The sequence below is a fragment of the Alosa alosa genome, chromosome 12, assembly GCF_017589495.1.
Source record: "Alosa alosa isolate M-15738 ecotype Scorff River chromosome 12, AALO_Geno_1.1, whole genome shotgun sequence".
NCBI lineage: Eukaryota > Metazoa > Chordata > Actinopteri > Clupeiformes > Clupeidae > Alosa > Alosa alosa.
Window position 1 is genome coordinate 7740425 of NC_063200.1, and position 18994 is coordinate 7759418.

An 18994-nucleotide genomic window follows, 5' to 3' on the forward strand; every position below is an offset into this window, starting at 1 on the left:
GACAGTGTTAGCGTTCTCCCGCGAAAGGCATCCTGGGATACGAGAGCGAACATTTGGGGGGTTAATGTCTGTATTTCTCATAAGTTATAAGTGTAAAGTTAGCGTCTTTATTGTAACATGTTTCCCTTTTAGTTCTCCCTCGTGTGTTTTCCTTTTTGTGTGGGGGGCTGCGTCCTCCCCTGTATGTGTAGTGTGTGTGTATTGTGTTCTGTATCTTGGTGTGTCTAGGTCTTAATCTGTGTGCTCTCGTTCTCAGCTAATAAACCTTTTGATTGGACAACTTTGTGCGTCGCTATCAAATCGTTACATTGGTGTCAGAAGCGACTTTCGAACATGGCCTCCGCCCAGCGAGAGAAGCTGGGAATGGAAGACCATACCGCTGGGTGGAGGCCCACGCAAGAGGATCCAGAGAGAGCCCTTGTAAGGGCTACTAAAAAGCTCGGGCCTTCTATTGCTACTGCCGACGGAGGAGAGGAGCTATCGTCTGGAGCTGCCTGCGGCCACGGGAGAAGATTTTGCCAGACGAGGGGCCTGAAGAAGCGTTCGCGGAGAAGACGACGCTAGCCTGGGCGCTGACTCCACGGCGAGCCGCGACGCGTGAGCAGAGCCGAGGGAGTGCGGCTAGGAAGAGGTTCCTAGACGATGGACGGTTGGCGGAGCCGCTGAGGGCAGCGAACTCACGACGGTGGGGCAGCTTCGACGGAAAGGCCCTCTGAACTCTGAACTTTAAAACTTTTGGGTGCGTGTGAGAGTGGCACCGTGCTGTGTGGGCGCCAGTTCTAGTTGGCCTGTTGGGTGGAGTTCGTTAGCATGGCCATCTCGGGGGTCGTGCCTTCGCTGAGGCCGCGAAGGAGTGGAACGGCAACACGAGGAGGGACGCCGAAGACGGTAGCTGCAGCGGGAGAACTCAGCGCGGTCCGGTTGCTGCGGAGTCGGTGCCTGTCTGTCCTGGTCGGCGACTCGACGGAGCGGAGTGGCGTTGGTGCAGCTTCATCTGGCCCCCCTGGAACCCCGGTGCTTGGTACAGTGTCGACGGTTGAAAAGGCCACCCAGGGCCCCGCCAGGAAAAGAGGAGTGCCGTGGTGACACGCCGTGGAAAGTGCAGCCTGAGGGCGGCTGCTGAGCGGGAGCTGGTGACGAGCGGGGTCGGCCACGTGGCTGCTAGCACGCCCGAACTGGATTGCTAGCAGCGTGGCGCCCCGTTGAGTGAGCTCCTGCGGCGTGTGCACCCCACGTGATTTGACGGTACTGTCGCACTGGACTGAGTGGCGGGCGACGCGCGCCGACGCTAGCATGTGGCTACCTCGTGGTCGTTGCCGAGGACGGCAATGGCTTGGGGCTAGTTTGTCACGCCAATATGGCCGTTGTCTACACATATCCCACCCCTTCCTCGGCAAAACGTCGACATGTGAATACATTGAGCCAATCATGTGGTGTGATGTGAATACATTGAGCCAATCATATGGCGTGTTGTGAAGACATCGTGCCAATCATGTGTTGTGATCTTGCCGCTGGAGCAAGATTGGTGTCGTGAAGCCTTGGCACACGCGCAGTTCAACCCAAAGACTGTGCCCGATGAGTGCCCATAAAACGTTGGTATATGGCCGCCGAGTGGAGGGACTTGCCTAAAAGGACTTTGACGTAGCTCCCACATAGCATTTACACTGATAAACGCATACAGTTCCCGACGTGCATCACATACACGACCCGCGGCGTTTCAAAGACTACCCTGTATAGCGACCGCTACAAACATTACGTTTAAAACAAACACAATGCATGTCAGTTCAGTCTACTACATTTATTTATCAACATACATAGCGAACAGTGAGGTACCCACTGATTCAGCTCCATTGTTCATTCCATAGTAGCAATAACATCACTTTTGAAACATACACAACACTCACGCATCTTGTTTGCCGACTTTCTGTTGGGTGCGTCCGAATACTGGTCCCCTGGGGAAACACAAACCGCATTGGAGCCAGTTCCTTATTCACTGTCCTGGGACAGTGGAAAGTGGGTTGTTTGGCGCGGGGGTGGTGAGTTGGCGTGTGTTTAATTAGTTTGTTATTATTTGTTATGATTGTTGCATGTAAAGTCCCTGTCTGTATGTAAAGTATATGTGTGGCCATTTATGTACTTTGTGTGGTAAAATTATGTGTTATGTCATATGTATCTGTATGGAAAAGGTCCATAGTCATTCCTCATGTATTACACCCTGTTGGACAGTGAGCTCTACCAATTCACTTTTGATTGGTAGGCCTATTTAAGGGAGGAAGAGAGAGTGGAATAGAGAAGTGGTTTGAAATGGCAGAGTACTGCGTCAGCTTGCTGTGAGGCTGTATACAGTGTGAGTTTGGAACGCCTATGATGGCCGGTTTTGTTTTCTTTTTCAAAGTATTTTTGTTTGTTTGTTATTTCATATATTGCACCTGCACACTGTAAATAAACCTGCACCTTTATCACTTAAAACTCGAGAGCTATTTGTTGTCTTCCAACCCTTCAACCACTGGAGTTTTTCTGGACACGCCCATCCCTTAAATGTGAGTTGGGGGTTGCAAAGCCTCTCTCTCTCACACTGCCCATGTCTGGGTAGCGTAAATAGAGCCCAAAAACTAGATGTACTGTGTAGTGGTACCTAATATGACAACATGCCGACCACGTTTCATGTGACCATGAAATATGGGGGAAAAAACTGGCATGATGTCATGTTTTACTAACCTCATCCTTTGCTATTTAATGTAAATAGGTGTAATAAGAGCAGTGGGGATGTTTTTTTTTTTTTTTTACTTCACTCCATTTGCCAACTTAAAAATATTTCTCAATAAATGTTACCACGAAAGAGATAGAGAATTATAAATCATTATGAGGATTTCATTCTAATCAAAATTGTCACCAAATTATTTACAACCATACTACAATAAAACTAGACAATTCTCAAATCCTTTCAAATCCTTTACATTCGGTCACGTGTTATTTTAATCACATTACAGATCAGTTCTTTGGGTTTATCACTGCCAGTTCAAAGTCCAGTGTGTTAAAGGGTATTCAGAGATAACCTATCAGTTTGAATCATTAGCTTCATGGAAGCGGTTGTTGTTGTGAGAATGGATAAATAACATAAAATATGAAAGGTTTAGTCTAATTTCAAAGATGTAAGCTCTACTCAAAGCATGCCTCGACAAGACAGGCAATGTGCAGCTTTATGCAATACCTTCTTCCCCTTCATCTCAAAACACCCTCAGAACTTCTTTTATGATTTTGTTTTCTTTTACTTTTTGACTGTTCATAGAGTTAATATCTCAAAAGCCCACAACAAGTGTTTGTTAAATTATGGGAAATGGAGTTGGCTGACATGCATTTTACCGTTGAACACTCACTTGTGGAGTTGCGTAATTCTGGGCGTGGCTTCCTAGTTGGCAGCTCATATTTTCTCCCACTCTAGATCACATGTATTCTCACTGACTGGAGCTTACCTCCGGTTTCTAGATCACATGTATTCTCACTGACTGGAGCTTACCTCCGGTTTCTAGATCACATGTATTCTCACTGACTGGAGCTTACCTCCGGTTTCTTGAGCTCCTTTCCAGTTGTAGCAGCTGCCGGTGAACCACTATGCGTGTGCTGCCATTGCTGGTTTCACTGCTGTGTCTAGCTGCATGTAGTGATGGAGGGAAGGTGCTGGTGTGGCCAGGTGAGTTCAGCCACTGGCTCAACATGAAAACTATCCTGGACAGCCTGGTGGACAGAGGCCATTCTGTCACCATTATCACTCACTCCGCCACACCATCTGTTGTGACCAAGTCCTCCAGGTTCAACTTTGAGATTTTGCAAGTTCCGTATACTAAAGAGGACATCACAAAACATTTCGAAGAGATGCTGAGTTACTGGGTGTATGACATGCCTAATGACAGCTTCCTGAGGGCATCGCTGAAGGTCAAAGAGATGGTTGACAGAGGAGCGGAGCAGAACCATGCACTGTGCAGGGCCCTGTTCTCGAACAAGGGCCTGATTGAGAAGCTACGGCAGGAGCACTATGAGGTCATGCTCCTTGACCCCATTTCCATGTGTGGCGACCTGCTGGCCCAGACACTGGACGTGCCCTTGGTGTTGACACTGCGCTTCAGCTTTGGAAGTGCCATGGAGAGACAGTGTGGGCAGCTGCCCACTCCCCCCTCTTATGTGCCAGGAGTTGGCTTTGAGTACACAGACCAGATGGATTTTGCTCAGAGGATGAAAATGTTTCTTTTTAATTTATCTCAAGATATTTTGCTCCATGTTTATACATATTTCCAGTGGGACCCAATATATACTGAACTGGCTGGTGAGTTCCAGAACACAGACAATATTTGGAGATGTTGAACAAAAATCCATGATAAAAAAAAAAAACTGACGCTGACAAAATCCATGACAAAAAAACTGCAACTGTCTTGTTGACACATCTTGTTGTGCTTTCTCTTCTCTGCTTTGCACCTCATTTCCTTTGCCCACACAAACACGTAAGTCTGAACTTGAAAAAAAAAAAACAAAAACAACGTTGAGTTCAATGAGTTACAAAGGAATTGCAAAGTCGCTGGTGGCATGACGATATATAGTTCGTATTGGCTCTGTGGGCTAACTAAATCGAACTAATTAAGTGGGCTAATCTCAATTCCATGTTATTTGGCCACACATTGTAGTAGACTTTGGCCACGCCTCGGTACGCATACCACAGTACAAGTATTTACCAACGAAAGTTACACAGAGGACTGACTTTCCGTGGCTTTTTCTGTTTTAATCACCGTCGTAAATGCGCTTTATTTCCAGCGGAGCACAATGTTTATATCACCAAAAGCGCATAACTGCGTCATGACTTCTACCATTGCACCTCTTCTAGGCTTACTCATAGTTGGTGTTTGCGTTGAAAGCGGCAATGTTTTGATTTTACCTGGGGAGTATAGCCACTGGCACAATATGCGTATGATTGTGGAAGAGCTTGCAGAACGGAACCACAGCATTACAGTATTGGTAAACTCAGCCTCCCCATCTGTGAAATCATTTCAGGACGAGCGTGTAAATTTTAAAATTTTCCAGGTTCCTCTGGAGAAACACGAAGTGCACGCCATGTGGAATGAGTTTGTTGATGTGTGGATGTACCAGTCTAGAACTGCGTCCATGCCACAAATGTTTTTTAAAATTATAGCCGTGATGAATCGCATCACTGCTCATAACTATGTCATGTGTGATGGCATTTTACGCAACCCAATGTTAATTGATGCATTGAAACTGGCCAAATTCGAAGTTATACTGTTTGATCCTATGATGCCCTGCGGTGATGTTTTGGCGGAAACTTTGGACATACCGTTTATTCTATCCTTGAGACTCACATTTGGCTATGTTTTTGAGAGGCAATGCGGCCAATTGCCAACACCTCCGTCATATGTACCTGCTGTACCAACACAGTTCACAGACCATATGGAATTTATGGAAAGGCTGCAAAATGTTTTGATGTATGGAGTCCATACTGCCATATTTTACCTGCACACCAAGCTGACTACGAATAATTATTTAAGTGAAATCAGAGGTAGGGGGCGCATATAACGGTGGTATTTGCATTAGTATACTGTTTTGACTCCATGTTTGATTAGTCTGATAAGGTTGACTTGTCCTTGCTCTTACTTTGGGAATTGAATTTCCTAAAATTGATCTGTTGAAGTGTCATTTTGTGTTTATAATCCATAATAGGCCAACTACTGTAGCTAGTCTGGAAGGTTTATCTGATCTATTCAATTTCCAATTACTGTGTTTAGAAATTAGGAGAAACCATCACAGATTTTTGTCTTTTTTAAGGTAAACCAACAGAATTATGTGATGTCCTTGGTAAAGCTGATATTTGGTTGATCAGGACCTACTGGGATTTTGAGTACCCCCGACCTCTTCTCCCCAATTTCAAATTTGTTGGAGGCCTGCACTGCAAGCCAGCAAAGCCTCTTCCAGAGGTGAGATCAGCTTTTTATTTTTATTTGTTGATTTTTACTGTTAAAAATGTCAATGTTTCTCCTCAAGAAGAGTGACATAAAAAATAATATCGAAAATTGAACACCCCTATTTCAATATGGAAAAATTCGTATGTAAATTGTATTTACACCAGGCAAGCCTGATGCTTTTTCTCTACGAAACTCCCCCTCGCTCAGTCTGAAGCTCTTTTCCTTTTCTTTGCGTCTTCCGTCAAGGGTTTTCGCTGCTTCTTCGCCGGCTCTGCCATTATACACACGTTTGCAACAATCTCTAGTGTTTCGTTAGCCTGCCTTTGTGCTGTAAACTGATCCTGCTTCGGTCGGCGGGTAGGATACACCTAACTTGCAAGTGGGATATTCTTCCTACAGGCAGTAGGGGTGGGTGAGAGAGCCTTCATTCGCCCCGTAATGAGTCATTTAACCATATACCGACTTACGAAGATGATTAATTAACATGAAAACGTTGCCTGGTGTCCCTTTAATTGTGAAGCTCCTTGCTCCCATTCATTTATTACTGTAAGTGTTTTAATGTTTTTTTTTATGGTATGGTTTGTTAGGACATGGAGTTTTTTGTGCAAAGTTCAGGGGATGATGGTATTGTAGTGTTCTCACTGGGATCCATGATCAACAACCTCAATGGAGAGAGAGCAAACACAATAGCCTCTGCACTTGGAGAAATACCTCAAAAGGTTGATGGACATTTTTTACATTTTACTTTCCACCAGTCTTTGTAACTGAAACTTAAGATATTCAAATGTCTTCATACTGTCTTTTGAATATCTTGGGTTGTGATTTTTAAGGCACAATGTGGTTGATGGTATCGACTGTCTGCTATTGGTGTTTCTGGCACAGCCCTCAAATGGTTTCAGTCATACCTCACCAACAGAAAGCAGTTTGTAACACTTGGTCCACATCAGTCCCTCAAGTCCCCTGTCACTCGTGGTGTCCCCCAGGGTTCTGTACTTGGGCCCCTCCTCTTTCTCATATACATCCTCCCTCTTGGCCAGATTATTCGCATCCAACTCTATCTTACCACTCCCTCTCCCTCTGACCCCCCACCACACTCCCTCACTGAATGCCTCTCTGACTTAAAATTATGGATGCAAAACAATTTTCTCAAGCTCAACACAAGACAAAACCGAAATTCTGCTGATTGGCCCTAAAAGCATCCTCACCAAATCTCCCTATCTCACTCTCAACATTGATGGCTCATCTGTCCACTCCACCCCTGTTGTTAAAAAACCTTGCTCAGCTTGACTCCACCCTTTAGCTTTGATCCTCATATCAAATCACTCACTAAGATTGTTTTTTTTCACCTCTGTAACATTGCACGCCTCCGAGCCTTACTCTCTGCTAGTGATGCACAGACTTTGGTTTACTCTTTCATTATGTCCCGTTTAGATTACTGCAACTCACTTTTCCTTGGTCTCCCCACTAAAACCCTTCAAAGACTACAATATATTCAAAACTCTGCAGCTAGGCTCCTCACCCATACCAGACGATCAGCACACATCACCCCCATTCTCCATCAACTCCATTGGCTACCAGTTCCGTCCCGGATCAAATACAAAGTACTACTACTCACCTTCAAAGCCCTCCACAACCTTGCTCCCCCTACATCTCGACCTCCTGACCCCTTACACTCCTTCCCGCCACTCAGATCCTCTGACTAAAACCTCTTGGCTATCCCCCGCTCCAGACTCTCCACCCTGGGTGGCAGGTCCTTCAGTGCCTTGGCCCCCAAACTCTGGAACTCCCTCCCCCAGCCACTTCGAGCCTGTCCTTCTCTTCCTTTCTTCAAAGCACATCTCAAGACCTTTCTGTTTAATGATCACTTCTCCTCCACACCCAACACATAGTTCCTACAGATAACTTGTCTTTGTTGTATTGTTTTGTTTGTTTGTTATTGTATTTCCCTGCCTTTGTCTCTGTTGTATTGTTTGTTTGTTTGTTATTGTGTTTCCCTGCCTTCCTACTATGTAAAGCGACCTTGGGTTTGAGAGCGCTATATAAAATAAACGTATGCGCTTTGAGCGCTACATAAAATAAACTTATTATTATTATATTATATATTACTCATGTCATGTGTTTAACGTTTTGTGTGCCTTCCTTAGGTATTATGGAGGTACAGTGGTGTAAAACCAGAGACACTGGCACCCAATACAAGACTTTATGACTGGCTTCCTCAAAATGACCTTCTAGGTAAATCCTTAGGTTACACCTCTTATGAAGACAAATGTTGTTGATCGGAGATTGTTGTAATAATCTGTCCACTATGTTGTTATCTTGGAAAGGCCATCCCAAAACCAAAGCCTTCATAACCCATGGTGGCACCAATGGGCTCTATGAGGCTATCTATCATGGAGTGCCCATGGTGGGCATCCCCCTGTTCGCTGACCAGCCTGATAATCTGCACCACATGAAGGTGAAAGGGGCAGCTGTCATTCTGGATTTCAACAAACTAGAAAGTAAAGATTTAGTGGCTGCTCTCAACACAGTGATAAATGATCCCTCGTAAGTCACTCTCTGTCTACATTGGTTTATGAAAACATTGCATGCAGGAGGTTATAGTCTAGATAATGTATCTTGTACTCTGAGACAGAGTACAGGTAATTTTGCTTTAGTTGAGTTGTTTTACATAATTCATATGTGTAGTGTTTAGTTGAGATGGTAACATTTTGGGTCCTAATTTGAATGATTGGCAAAGTGTAAAGTCTTAAATCTAACTTCTAACTGATTTTGTCTAATTTAATAACTAGACAAAATCAGTTTGCTAGTTTAACATCATGGGCAAGACATTGAACATTAATGAGTCAGCTCAGTGCTCCAATATGGCGCATGATAGCTGTAGTTCATGCAAAAGAACTTGATCGCTGACAGGCTTTTCACTTTGCCCACCTAATAAATTAAGACCCTTGAACTTCAAGGATTCCCTTTCTTGTTTTGCAACATGGCTGCATTATTTTAAGCAAATGACTAAGCTACCTGACTTTTAAGCATGAACCCTCATGGTGGACATTACTACAGTAAATGTGTTTTTGTAGTTTAGAAACACCGTGGAGGCTGTGGTATGATGTAATTTTGTTGATGCCCATTGCTGACAATTGCCATTCTGTTTGATTTTAGATATAAGGAAAGCATTGTGAGGCTCTCCAGGATTCACCATGACCAGCCAATGAAACCTTTGGATGAGGCCGTGTTCTGGATTGAGTTTGTCATGCGCAATAAAGGAGCGAAGCACCTGCGTGTCCAGGCCCACAACCTCAGCTGGTATCAGTACCACAGTCTGGATGTTATTATATTCCTGCTTGCAATAGTGGGACTGTTCATTTTTATTGTGGTAAAATCATGTTGCTTCTGCTTCAGGAAGTGCTTTGGGAAAAGTATCCTAAAAAAGAAAACAGAGTAACATTTTAAAAAATATGGATTAAAGTTTTTACCATGGAAAAAAATAATATTCACTGTACTGTATATGAATACCTCTTGGATTATATCCAACACTGCAAGTACACATGCAAGTAATCGAGTGGAAGGGGTGTATGAATTTGTATTTGTATGAAATCAATGCTTGATTAAAAAATCATGACATTTTTAGATGATATTTATATGCAAGTGAAAGTCTATATGTATAGGACACTTTTCATAGAATATCCTACACATTTGTTTTAAAAAAATAAAATGAACAGGTGAAACACAACAAGAAAGTTTACATACTTGCTTTGAACAAATAAAAAGAACAGGTGAAACACCATCATCAAAAAATTGTGTGTATATCGTGAATGCTACTTCCTGCCTGTTGTGTGTACAACATACAAGAGATAACAGTAGCAAGATCTTCATCTTCACAAGTGGTCTGAAATCCAGTCGTGGAGCGCATTTCTGGCCATGTCACTGTCTGATTAGAGTGAGACAGAATCAAACAAGTAAGAGAAGCCAATCCTGCTGAGTCACACTCCCGGTGCAGCAGAGGAGAGAGCCCCATCACAGGGGATGAGACTGCAGTTTGGTCTCAAGAGCTGCCTCAAAGCTCAAAGGGGACATCGATTTTTTTGTCCAATTTTGGATGTTGCTGGTAGTTACGTATTCATGCTCATAGTGTTAAATTGGTGCCTAACACTTCCTATTTCAGTTAACCTACAGAGAGTTTATCGCCTTTCCTCTGCTTGGAAACCTCTGGACCAAGTCCCTGTTTGAGCTTGTTGCCTACATCCCATCTTTACAGGCTGTAACAAAATGAGATTAGTAATGAATTATCTTAATGAGACAGCTTTCTCCAGTGAATTACGTTTCCCAACCTGTATATGTCTAGACATGTTAATAATACCATGATCCAGGTGCAAAGCTAAATAAGTGACATTGTTATTGCATGGCGGTAACTATATAATATAACTCCTGTTTTGGATTGTGGGCTGGTCTGCTTGGAAGGAAGTCCTTTTTTCTCCGTATGCAGGGTGCAAAGAACTGGTGTTCATACACAGTCCTAGCACTGTATAGGAAACTGAAAGAAAATGGAGGGGAGATGTATTTTGATTGGTTGTCAAGCCCAAATATCAACAACATTTCACCCGAAACATTTCACTGCAAGCTGTTCCTTTAAGCTGGTGGACAGAGGTCACTCAACTACCATCATCACACACACAAAAGATCTATTTGCAAATGTAATACCATAACCTAAGCACAAACAGCAATAGGTCAGTTAAAAGATGTCTAATTCCACATAAATAGACTGACTTTGCATTTTGCACAGTATCTAAATTTGGGGCCATAAGTAAGTATAAATATAAGTAAGTATACATATAAGTATATATACTCTTTTGATCCCGTGAGGGAAATTTGGTCTCTGCATTTATCCCAATCCGTGAATTAGTGAAACACACTGCACACAGTGAATACACAGTGAGGTGAAGCACACACTAATCCCGGCGCAGTGAGCTGCCTGCAACAACAGCGGCGCTCGGGGAGCAGTGAGGGGTTAGGTGCCTTGCTCAAGGGCACTTCAGCCGTGGCCTACCGGTCGGGGTTTGAACCGGCAACCCTCCGGTTACAAGTCTGAAGCGCTAACCAGTAGTGCCCCCAAATAGACTAATTATGAGATACCAATAATGGGCATTCCTGTATTTGCTGTAATCAGGGTTGGGCAGTAATTGATTACAAGTATTCTGGATTACAAATTACTAAAGACAAAAACCTATAATCAGACCAGATTACATTAAAAGAAATGTGAAATCAGATTAAAGTTACATAGTCTAAGATTACTTGATTACATTTTGATGTAAATGTAAATCAGTAAATGTAAATCAGTTTTATACAAGTAATTTGTTCTCTGCATTTATCCCATCCCATCTGTGAACACACAGTGAACACACAGTGAACACACAGTGAGGTGAAGTACACACTAACCTGGAGCAATGAGCTGCCTTGCTACAGTGGAGCCCGGGGAGCAGTAAGGTGTTAGGTGCATTGCTCTAGGGCACTTCAGCCGTGGATGTGGGCATGGGACAGCAGTGCTCAACCACTTCCGCCACCCACATTTTTCCTACTGGTCAGGGATTGAACTGGCAACCCTTCAGTTTCAAGCCTGAAGCCCTAACCAGAAGGCCATGGCTACCCCTGATTATGTCTTTCAATACATAACATAGCTTTACATCATGCAGTCAATATACAGTGTAGTTAATAGTCGGAAAATTAAGATAGACCCAATTTGGAGTGAATGGACACGGAATGTGACATAAGTCAGTGTAGCATTGAAATGAACTTGACGCCATTATTTTAAGGTAAAAAATAACTATATTGTGTTGCTTTAAAGTGAAAAAGAAAAGGAATATTGGTGGAACATTTTTTGCCAGTGTTTTTCTTATTTAATGTATTTAAATTTTGTCAAAAGTATTTAGATTATGTTACATTATTTTTGTAATTCAATGGATTATGTTACTGATTACAGAAATTGGCGTGTAGTCTGTACTCAGGAATGGATTGCATTTCAATGATTCAATGACGATAGATACCTTATTGATCCCCAAGGGGAAATTCAAGATTGGTGAATTGCTAAGGTGAAGAAGTATGTTTTAAGCCTAGATTTAAAACTATCGATGGAGGGAGCATTTCTAATGGAAGGTGGCAGCTGATTCCAGAGGCGTGGCACAGCCACCGCAAAAGCTCTATCATCTCTTAGCTTAAGCCTGGTCCGTGGAATGTGTAAAGGACCCATACTGTATTATTGCAGGATCTAAGGGACCTGGGGGCAGAGTGGTGGTGAATGAGATCAGTGATGTAGGCTGGTGCCAGGCCATTCAGGGATTTACGATATTTGCGATTAAGCTATGTGAATAGCCAGTACACCCCTTACAAAACAATACTTAGGCAGTACAATGCAGTTTCATGTCCTAAATACTGCCGTCCAAATACATTTCTGTAGTAGAGTGCAGTGCAATGCAATTTTCCATGTTTTGCATGAATGCATATGAACTGCAGGAAATTCGCTCTTTTGACATTTAAAAAGTGCAGTTGGCAGCCTACAGGGTCTTTTACGTTTTGCCATTTGTAGACGGTCCCGGCACACTCGCATATCAAGGCTATTCATCTCTGAGAATCACTTGTGTTGATGTTTGCTCGTCTTGTTTGCGTCTTCTTATCTGAACTTCGTATTTTAATTTGAGTAGCCTTTGTCTGTAATTCTACCGCTGTCTGTGACTAGATGTTAGGCTATTTGGCTACTTTGATCAATAGTTGACTGAATGGACTTCCTGGCTGTGGCTTTAGACAAAATCACCGTTTAAAATGGTAACACCAGCAAAACTTCACCACTGCGCAATTATTTCTTCGATTGTGTCTCTTTTGCTTACAGTTCCTGTTTGCGTTGAGAGTGGCAAAGCTTTGATATTGCCGTGGGAGTATAGCCATTGGCACCACATGCGCATTATTGTGGAGGAGCTTGCTGAACGGAACCACAGCGTTACAGTATTGGTCCACTCAGCCTCGCCTTCTGTGAAATCATTTCAGGACGAGCGTATAAACTTCACAATTTTCCAAGTCCCTCTGGAGAAACACGAAGTGCATGCCATGTGGATTGAATTTGTTGAAATACAGATGTATCCATCTGCTTCAAAACTCCAGATTATTTTGGACATGTTAGCAATGATGGACCGTCTCAGTTCTCATAACAACATAATCTGTGATGGCATTCTACGTAATGAGGCGCTTATGGATACTCTAAGACAGTCGAACTTCGAGGTGATTCTGTCCGACCCTATCATGCCCTGTGGTGAAATCTTGGCAGATATACTGGGCGTGCCATTCGTTCTGTCACTGAGACTTACTTTTGGGTATGTGGCTGAAAGGGAGTGTGGTCAATTGCCAACACCCCCATCTTATGTACCTGCTCTCCCTGGGCAGTTGACAGACCGCATGGACTTCATGGAAAGGTTGCAGAATTTTTTAATGTATGGCTTTCACACTGCATCTTTCTATCTATACATCAAGCTGACTAGAAATAAATATCTAAGTGAAATCAGAGGTAAGTGCCATATGGAAATACATTTTCAATAGATTTAATTGAATAATTTCATGATTTCTTGCCCACTCTGTAAAACTCACTGAATGTTCTTGATGTGACTGTGGGACTTGAGTTTCTGATCTGATGTGTCATTAATGTCATTAATGTGCTTAATTCATAGGCCTACTGCTGTTGCTGGTTTTGTTGGGATAATTATCTGATCTATTCTGACTGTTTGTGTACTGATTTGGGTAATTGTTCAGGTATACACGACAGTGTTACATTCCTTATTGCCTACTGTATAGGCCAATCAATGACCAAGCCTATTTAAAATTACACAACATGATGCAGGGGACACCAACAATGCACAGTTGGCAACTTGGCGGCAAACACACATGTTGTACCCAGGATTCATAATGGTCTTCTTTCATGGGACCACATGCAGGCACCAGGGAATGCCAACCAGTTCTTCAGTCATTCCTCTTTGTTGCTGTGGCTGTTTCTGATCAGCAACATTTATCAGCCTAAACGCAAACCCTTGATGCAGGCACCAAACTGCCACTCCAGAAATCCATGACAACATTTCAAAATCTCAGCGTCAATTCAGGTTACAACATGACATTACTCCTTTACAACTCCTTTCAGTGACCATCCCTTATAAACCAACATCCCACAAAAGTGTGGTGGCTGACTTTGTGACAAAGTCTTTAACATCTCTCCACTGGTCTTGTGTGTGCTTGCCAACCTGTTCACTTCTATATACTTTTTCAAAGGCATCCTCTTCAAAGGGAATAGTTAGCTCAATAAAGTCTGACAATGCACTCACACTCCATTTTGCAGGCCATGATCCATAGCTTACAGCTTATGCCTGCACCAACCCATGACTGAGGTTCTGTGGATTTTGAAGAACATCATAAGTGACTTCTAAAGGAATTTAATGCCTTAATGGTTCACATCTAGCCTGGCTAGCGCCACCACTTCTCAATGAGACGTGGTCTGGGAACCAAACGATAATTTTCTCATATTGCCCAGATCCGTTTATTGGGTGCCACGGATGTGATCAAATGCATCTGTGCATAGCTCATCATCGTCTTGCTTTCCCCCTTGTTCTGTGATTGGTCCCCTATCTCAGGCGAAAATTTGCTCCATGGTCTCCAGGCTGCCTCAGCAGCGTGAATCAAATCGCGCGCAAGGCAGCATGGGAACACCCAGGCTAGTTCACATCCACAACTGAATGTGTCCTCCAAATATGCCCTAACACTAACGCCGAAATCTTCACAGAGACCTTAGAATAATTGAATGCCTTCCACAAGGCACAGATCCAAAACCATTTGCAAGATTCATAAAGACCACTTGGATATCTCTGCTTTGTGTCCTTGTCGTCTGAATCTGATGCCAAATCATGCTACTGTCCAAATATCCAAAAATTCTGGCATCCTTTGCCTGGTTTCACCAGATACACTCACTTTGTAGAGTCAGTCTGGGTAGTCTGTACTGAGAAATGTTTCCAACCCTAGCATGGTAATAGGTGTAGACTCTGCATCAACTTTGTCCAGCCAAACCAATCAGGGATTTCTTATTAATTTTTTGGTGGAAATTTACACATTCTATTTACACTTTTCACACTATTTACTCCTCAAGGTCACTTCTTTCAACTCTCAAACCTCCTGTTTTCTCCTTAGTGAATACTGACTTCTCAGACTTAAATTCTTGGGATCCTTGTTGAAGGCATAGCTTGCTCTTTCTTCTTCTATTGCCACCGTCTTGTCTACACCACTGCTTGACTACCACTACTAGACCTTCTCTCTGTTCTTCACTTGCTCTTTCCAAAAAAAGTAATTTTCAATATCAATTTATTTTGATATCTTCTCTTAGGTAAGCCAACTGAATTTTGTGATGTTGCTAGTAAAGCTGATATTTGGTTGATCCGGACCTACTGGGATTTTGAGTACCCACGACCTCTTCTCCCCAATTTCAAATTTATTGGAGGGTATCACTGCAAGCCAGCTAAGCCTCTACCAGAGGTGAGGTCAGATTCTTTTTTAATTTATATTTGTTATTTTTTATTTTAATTTATATATCTTTTAGAGATGAAGCAATGTGTTTATATAATGTGTGTGTATATATATATATTAGGGCTGTCAATCAATTTAAAAAAATAATCTAATTAATTACATACTCTGTGATTAATTAATCTAAATTAATCGCATATATGATTTTTGCTGTGAAAGTATTTTAAATATTTAAATTCAAATGAATCATTGAATAATCAGCATTAGTGACATAAAAAGTTCAACAAATCTTTTATTATTATTTTAATAATGGCCATAATAATCTATGATGTGACCTAATATGCTGAGGAAATAAATTCAAAAGTGCTTCGGGAAGAATTTTTTTTTATCACATATTGCAGAGGACTTTATTTTTATCAACACCATCAAGCCGTTTTTGAAAAGTAAATGTTCCAATCAATGATCTAGGCAGCACATTTTCTTCTCTCTTCTTCATTTTACAGTCTAATGGTTACTGACTACAACGGCTCGGGATCAAAGGTCATACAGAATCGATTAATCTGCGTTATTTCTTTTAATCAGTTATTTTTTCTCAAATTAATTAATCGAAATTAATCAGTTATTTTGACAGCCATAATATATATATATATATATATATATATATATATATATATTTGTAAATAACCTCTAAAAGAAAGCAGAGTGATAAATTTGTAAATTAATCTGTTTTATCTGTAAAAATATCTGATTCTGCAGTTCTTTCATTTTATGAAGTTTGGCGAATACTTAATATCTATGGTATCTTAGGATATGGAGGACTTTGCTCAAAGTTCCGGGGATGACGGTATTGTGGTTTTCTCACTGGGATCCATGGTCAAGAATATTACGATGGACAAAGCGAACATAATAGCCTTTGCACTTGGACAGATACCTCAAAAGGTTAATGGATATTTATATTTGTATAATAGTATAATAATTGTTAGTCGCTTTGGTTAAAAATGTGTCAGCCAAATGTAATGTAATGTAATTTAATGTTGTATGCACCTTTCACATGTTACTTTCTACTGTAGTTCTATATCTTGATATATTCAAATATGCTTCATTATGCACTATAGTTATTACATAACCTTGAAAATCTGAATCACATTAGACCATGTGGAGTCACTGTGTGTGTGCGTGTGCGTGTGTGTGTGTGTGTGTGTGTATGTTACACTTTATTAGGTATTATGGAGGTACAGTGGGACTAAACCAGAGACACTGGCACCCAATATAAGACTTTATGACTGGCTTCCCCAAAATGACCTTCTAGGTAAATCCTTAGGTTACACCTCTTATGAAGACAAATTTTGTTGATCGGAGATTGTTGTAATAATCTGTCCACTATGTTGTTATCTTGGAAAGGCCATCCCAAGACCAAAGCCTTCATAACCCATGGTGGCACCAATGGGCTCTATGAGGCTATCTATCATGGAGTGCCCATGGTGGGCATTCCTCTGTTTGGTGACCAGCCTGATAATCTTCACATTATGAAGGTGAAAGGAGCAGCTGTCATTCTGGATTTCAACAAACTGGAAAGTAAAGATCTTGTGGATGCCCTCAACACAGTGATAAATGACCCATCGTAAGCTACTCTCTGCTTGTAGTTGTTTATATTTATTATCTAATTGACTTAGATAAACAGGAAATATCATTTGACAGTTTTGCTTAGTCATATGACAATTAGCCTGGCTAACGTCAGACCTCATCTCATTGAGATGGGGTCTGGGAACTAGACATTCATTTTCTCGTATATGAGACGTGGTTTACGAATGCCCAGAGCCATTGATTGGGCGCTACGAATGTCTATCAAATGCGTCTGTACGTAGCTCATAACAGTTTCGGTGTGTCGTCATCGTCTTGCTGCCCTCCTTCCGTTCTGTGATTGGTTCGTTGAGGTGAAAACGAAGTCCATAAAATCCAGGCTGCCTAGTAGCGTGAATAAACTTGCGCGCGTAAGGCAGCATGGGAAAACCCAGGCTTTATGACAATAATAAAATGAACTGAATCAAGTGTGTTGTGTAGATATGATTGCATTATGTAGTGGTGTTATAGGCCTAACAATTACTTTCATGTTCAATGTGAGTATTGACCACAAAATGACCTAACACGCATTGCATTTGATTGCAAATGAAGTGCAGTTCAAGCAATCCTGCTTAAAAGTTGATGTTAGTTCAACAGTCTGGGCCCTAATTTGAATGATGGGCAAAGTGGAAAGTCTGAAGTCTAGAGCTAATTTAATGACTAGGCTAAATCAATTTGCCAATTTAATCATGGTTAACTTTGATGAGTCAGCTTAATGCTCCCACATGCCACACAATGCTATATAGTTTTAAAAAAAGTCATTTTGATATACTTTGTACTTTGCCCGTTTTTTTTTTATTATTAATATTAATAAAATAATAAAATAAAATAAAAAATAAAATATTTTTTTTAATTATTATGATCAATTATGTTTTACATAATTACGTTGAATAAATCTGTAGTGCCATATGTTGGCATTATAAACTTGAAGCGTTGAGCATTAAACTCATTCAAGGTTTCCCTGATTTCACAAGTTGTGCAGCATTGCTGTTATTTAAAATGTATGCCTAAGCTTATGACTCTTCCTAACATACCATGTATTGCGTATTCTGTTTTACCCTAGATATAATGAAAGCATCATGAGGCTCTCCAGGATTCACCATGACCAGCCAATGAAACCTTTGGATGAAGCTGTGTTCTGGATCGAGTTTGTCATGCGCAATAAAGGAGCGAAGCACCTGCGCGTCCAGGCCCACAACCTCAGCTGGTACCAGTACCACTGTCTGGATGTTATTATATTCCTGCTTGCCACAGTGGGACTGTTCATTTTTATTGTGGTAAAATCATGTTGCTTCTGCTTCAGGAGGTGCTTTATGAAAAGTGTGGTAAAAAAGAAAACAGTGTGAGCTTATGAAATTAATGTATTAAACTCTTCATTGTGAAAAAATATGCACTGTAACTTTGTTTATTTCACATCATCCAACTAATGTGTGATATGGATTGTATTTGTGGTTCATTTTAAAATCATAAAAAAAAAATTCTTATGTATGTATGATAGCCTATAAAATGGATGACAGTGAATGTGCATGTGAAACATAGCTTATTGGATCTGTTCAGAACATAATAGCCAGCGCCATTGAGCTTACTCACGGATTTTGCCTATGTAGGCCTAAGCCTTTGCATCTGTCAACTGTGCATCTGAAAGTTTCAACCTACACATTTTAAATATATTTCTGTTCCTTTTGTTGTCTTTAGACCTTTTTTTAGTTTACAATAATTCAAGCATTCAATTAAATTAAGTAGGCCTAGGCAACATTCAGCTAAAATATAATGTAGCCTACGGATAGTGCTTCTTAAGACAATATAGGGTAATATTGCCTATTCGAAACTTAAAATGTGTGTATGTGTCAAAAGCAAATAAAGGTTTGTAAAGCAAA

General features: G+C 41.4%; 2 protein-coding genes across 5 annotated transcripts; both read left to right on the plus strand.

Moving 5' to 3' along the window:
* Positions 1-3523: 3523 nt before the first annotated feature.
* On the plus strand, positions 3524-9448 carry LOC125304359 (UDP-glucuronosyltransferase 2B17-like). Of its 3 annotated transcripts, XM_048258553.1 has the most exons (7): positions 3524-3899; positions 5142-5560; positions 5827-5975; positions 6551-6682; positions 8108-8195; positions 8288-8507; positions 9120-9448. In XM_048258553.1, the coding sequence occupies exons 1-7, from the start codon at positions 3613-3615 to the stop codon at positions 9400-9402; spliced, it is 1578 nt and encodes a 525-aa protein (XP_048114510.1). In that variant the 5' UTR covers positions 3524-3612; the 3' UTR covers positions 9403-9448. The 3 variants fall into 3 exon arrangements, with proteins under 3 accessions (XP_048114510.1, XP_048114509.1, XP_048114508.1); XM_048258552.1 differs by lacking the exon at positions 5142-5560 and having other exon boundaries at positions 3524-4321; XM_048258551.1 differs by lacking the exon at positions 3524-3899 and having other exon boundaries at positions 4385-5560.
* Positions 9449-12631: 3183 nt separating this feature from the next.
* On the plus strand, positions 12632-18950 carry LOC125304360 (UDP-glucuronosyltransferase 2B15-like). 2 transcript variants are annotated; one of them, XM_048258554.1, is made up of 6 exons: positions 12632-13506; positions 15361-15509; positions 16305-16436; positions 16719-16806; positions 16899-17118; positions 18181-18950. In XM_048258554.1, exons 1-6 carry the CDS (start codon positions 12771-12773, stop codon positions 18461-18463), a joined length of 1608 nt encoding a protein of 535 aa, XP_048114511.1. In that variant the 5' UTR covers positions 12632-12770; the 3' UTR covers positions 18464-18950. The 2 variants fall into 2 exon arrangements, with proteins under 2 accessions (XP_048114511.1, XP_048114512.1); XM_048258555.1 differs by lacking the exon at positions 12632-13506 and having other exon boundaries at positions 15466-15514.
* The last annotated feature ends 44 nt before the right edge of the window (positions 18951-18994 follow it).

Excerpts from the sequence above, each read along its gene's own strand:
- LOC125304359 (XM_048258551.1), top strand. The coding sequence starts at position 4,813 with ATGTTTATATCACCAAAAGCGCATAACTGCGTCATGACTTCTACCATT. Across the intron at positions 6,683-8,107 it reads TTGGAGAAATACCTCAAAAG|GTATTATGGAGGTACAGTGG; the intron begins GTTGATGGACAT and ends TGCCTTCCTTAG. Across the intron at positions 8,196-8,287 it reads TCCTCAAAATGACCTTCTAG|GCCATCCCAAAACCAAAGCC; the intron begins GTAAATCCTTAG and ends TATCTTGGAAAG.
- LOC125304360 (XM_048258554.1), top strand. The coding sequence starts at position 12,771 with ATGGTAACACCAGCAAAACTTCACCACTGCGCAATTATTTCTTCGATT. Across the intron at positions 13,507-15,360 it reads ATATCTAAGTGAAATCAGAG|GTAAGCCAACTGAATTTTGT; the intron begins GTAAGTGCCATA and ends ATCTTCTCTTAG. Across the intron at positions 17,119-18,180 it reads ACAGTGATAAATGACCCATC|ATATAATGAAAGCATCATGA; the intron begins GTAAGCTACTCT and ends GTTTTACCCTAG.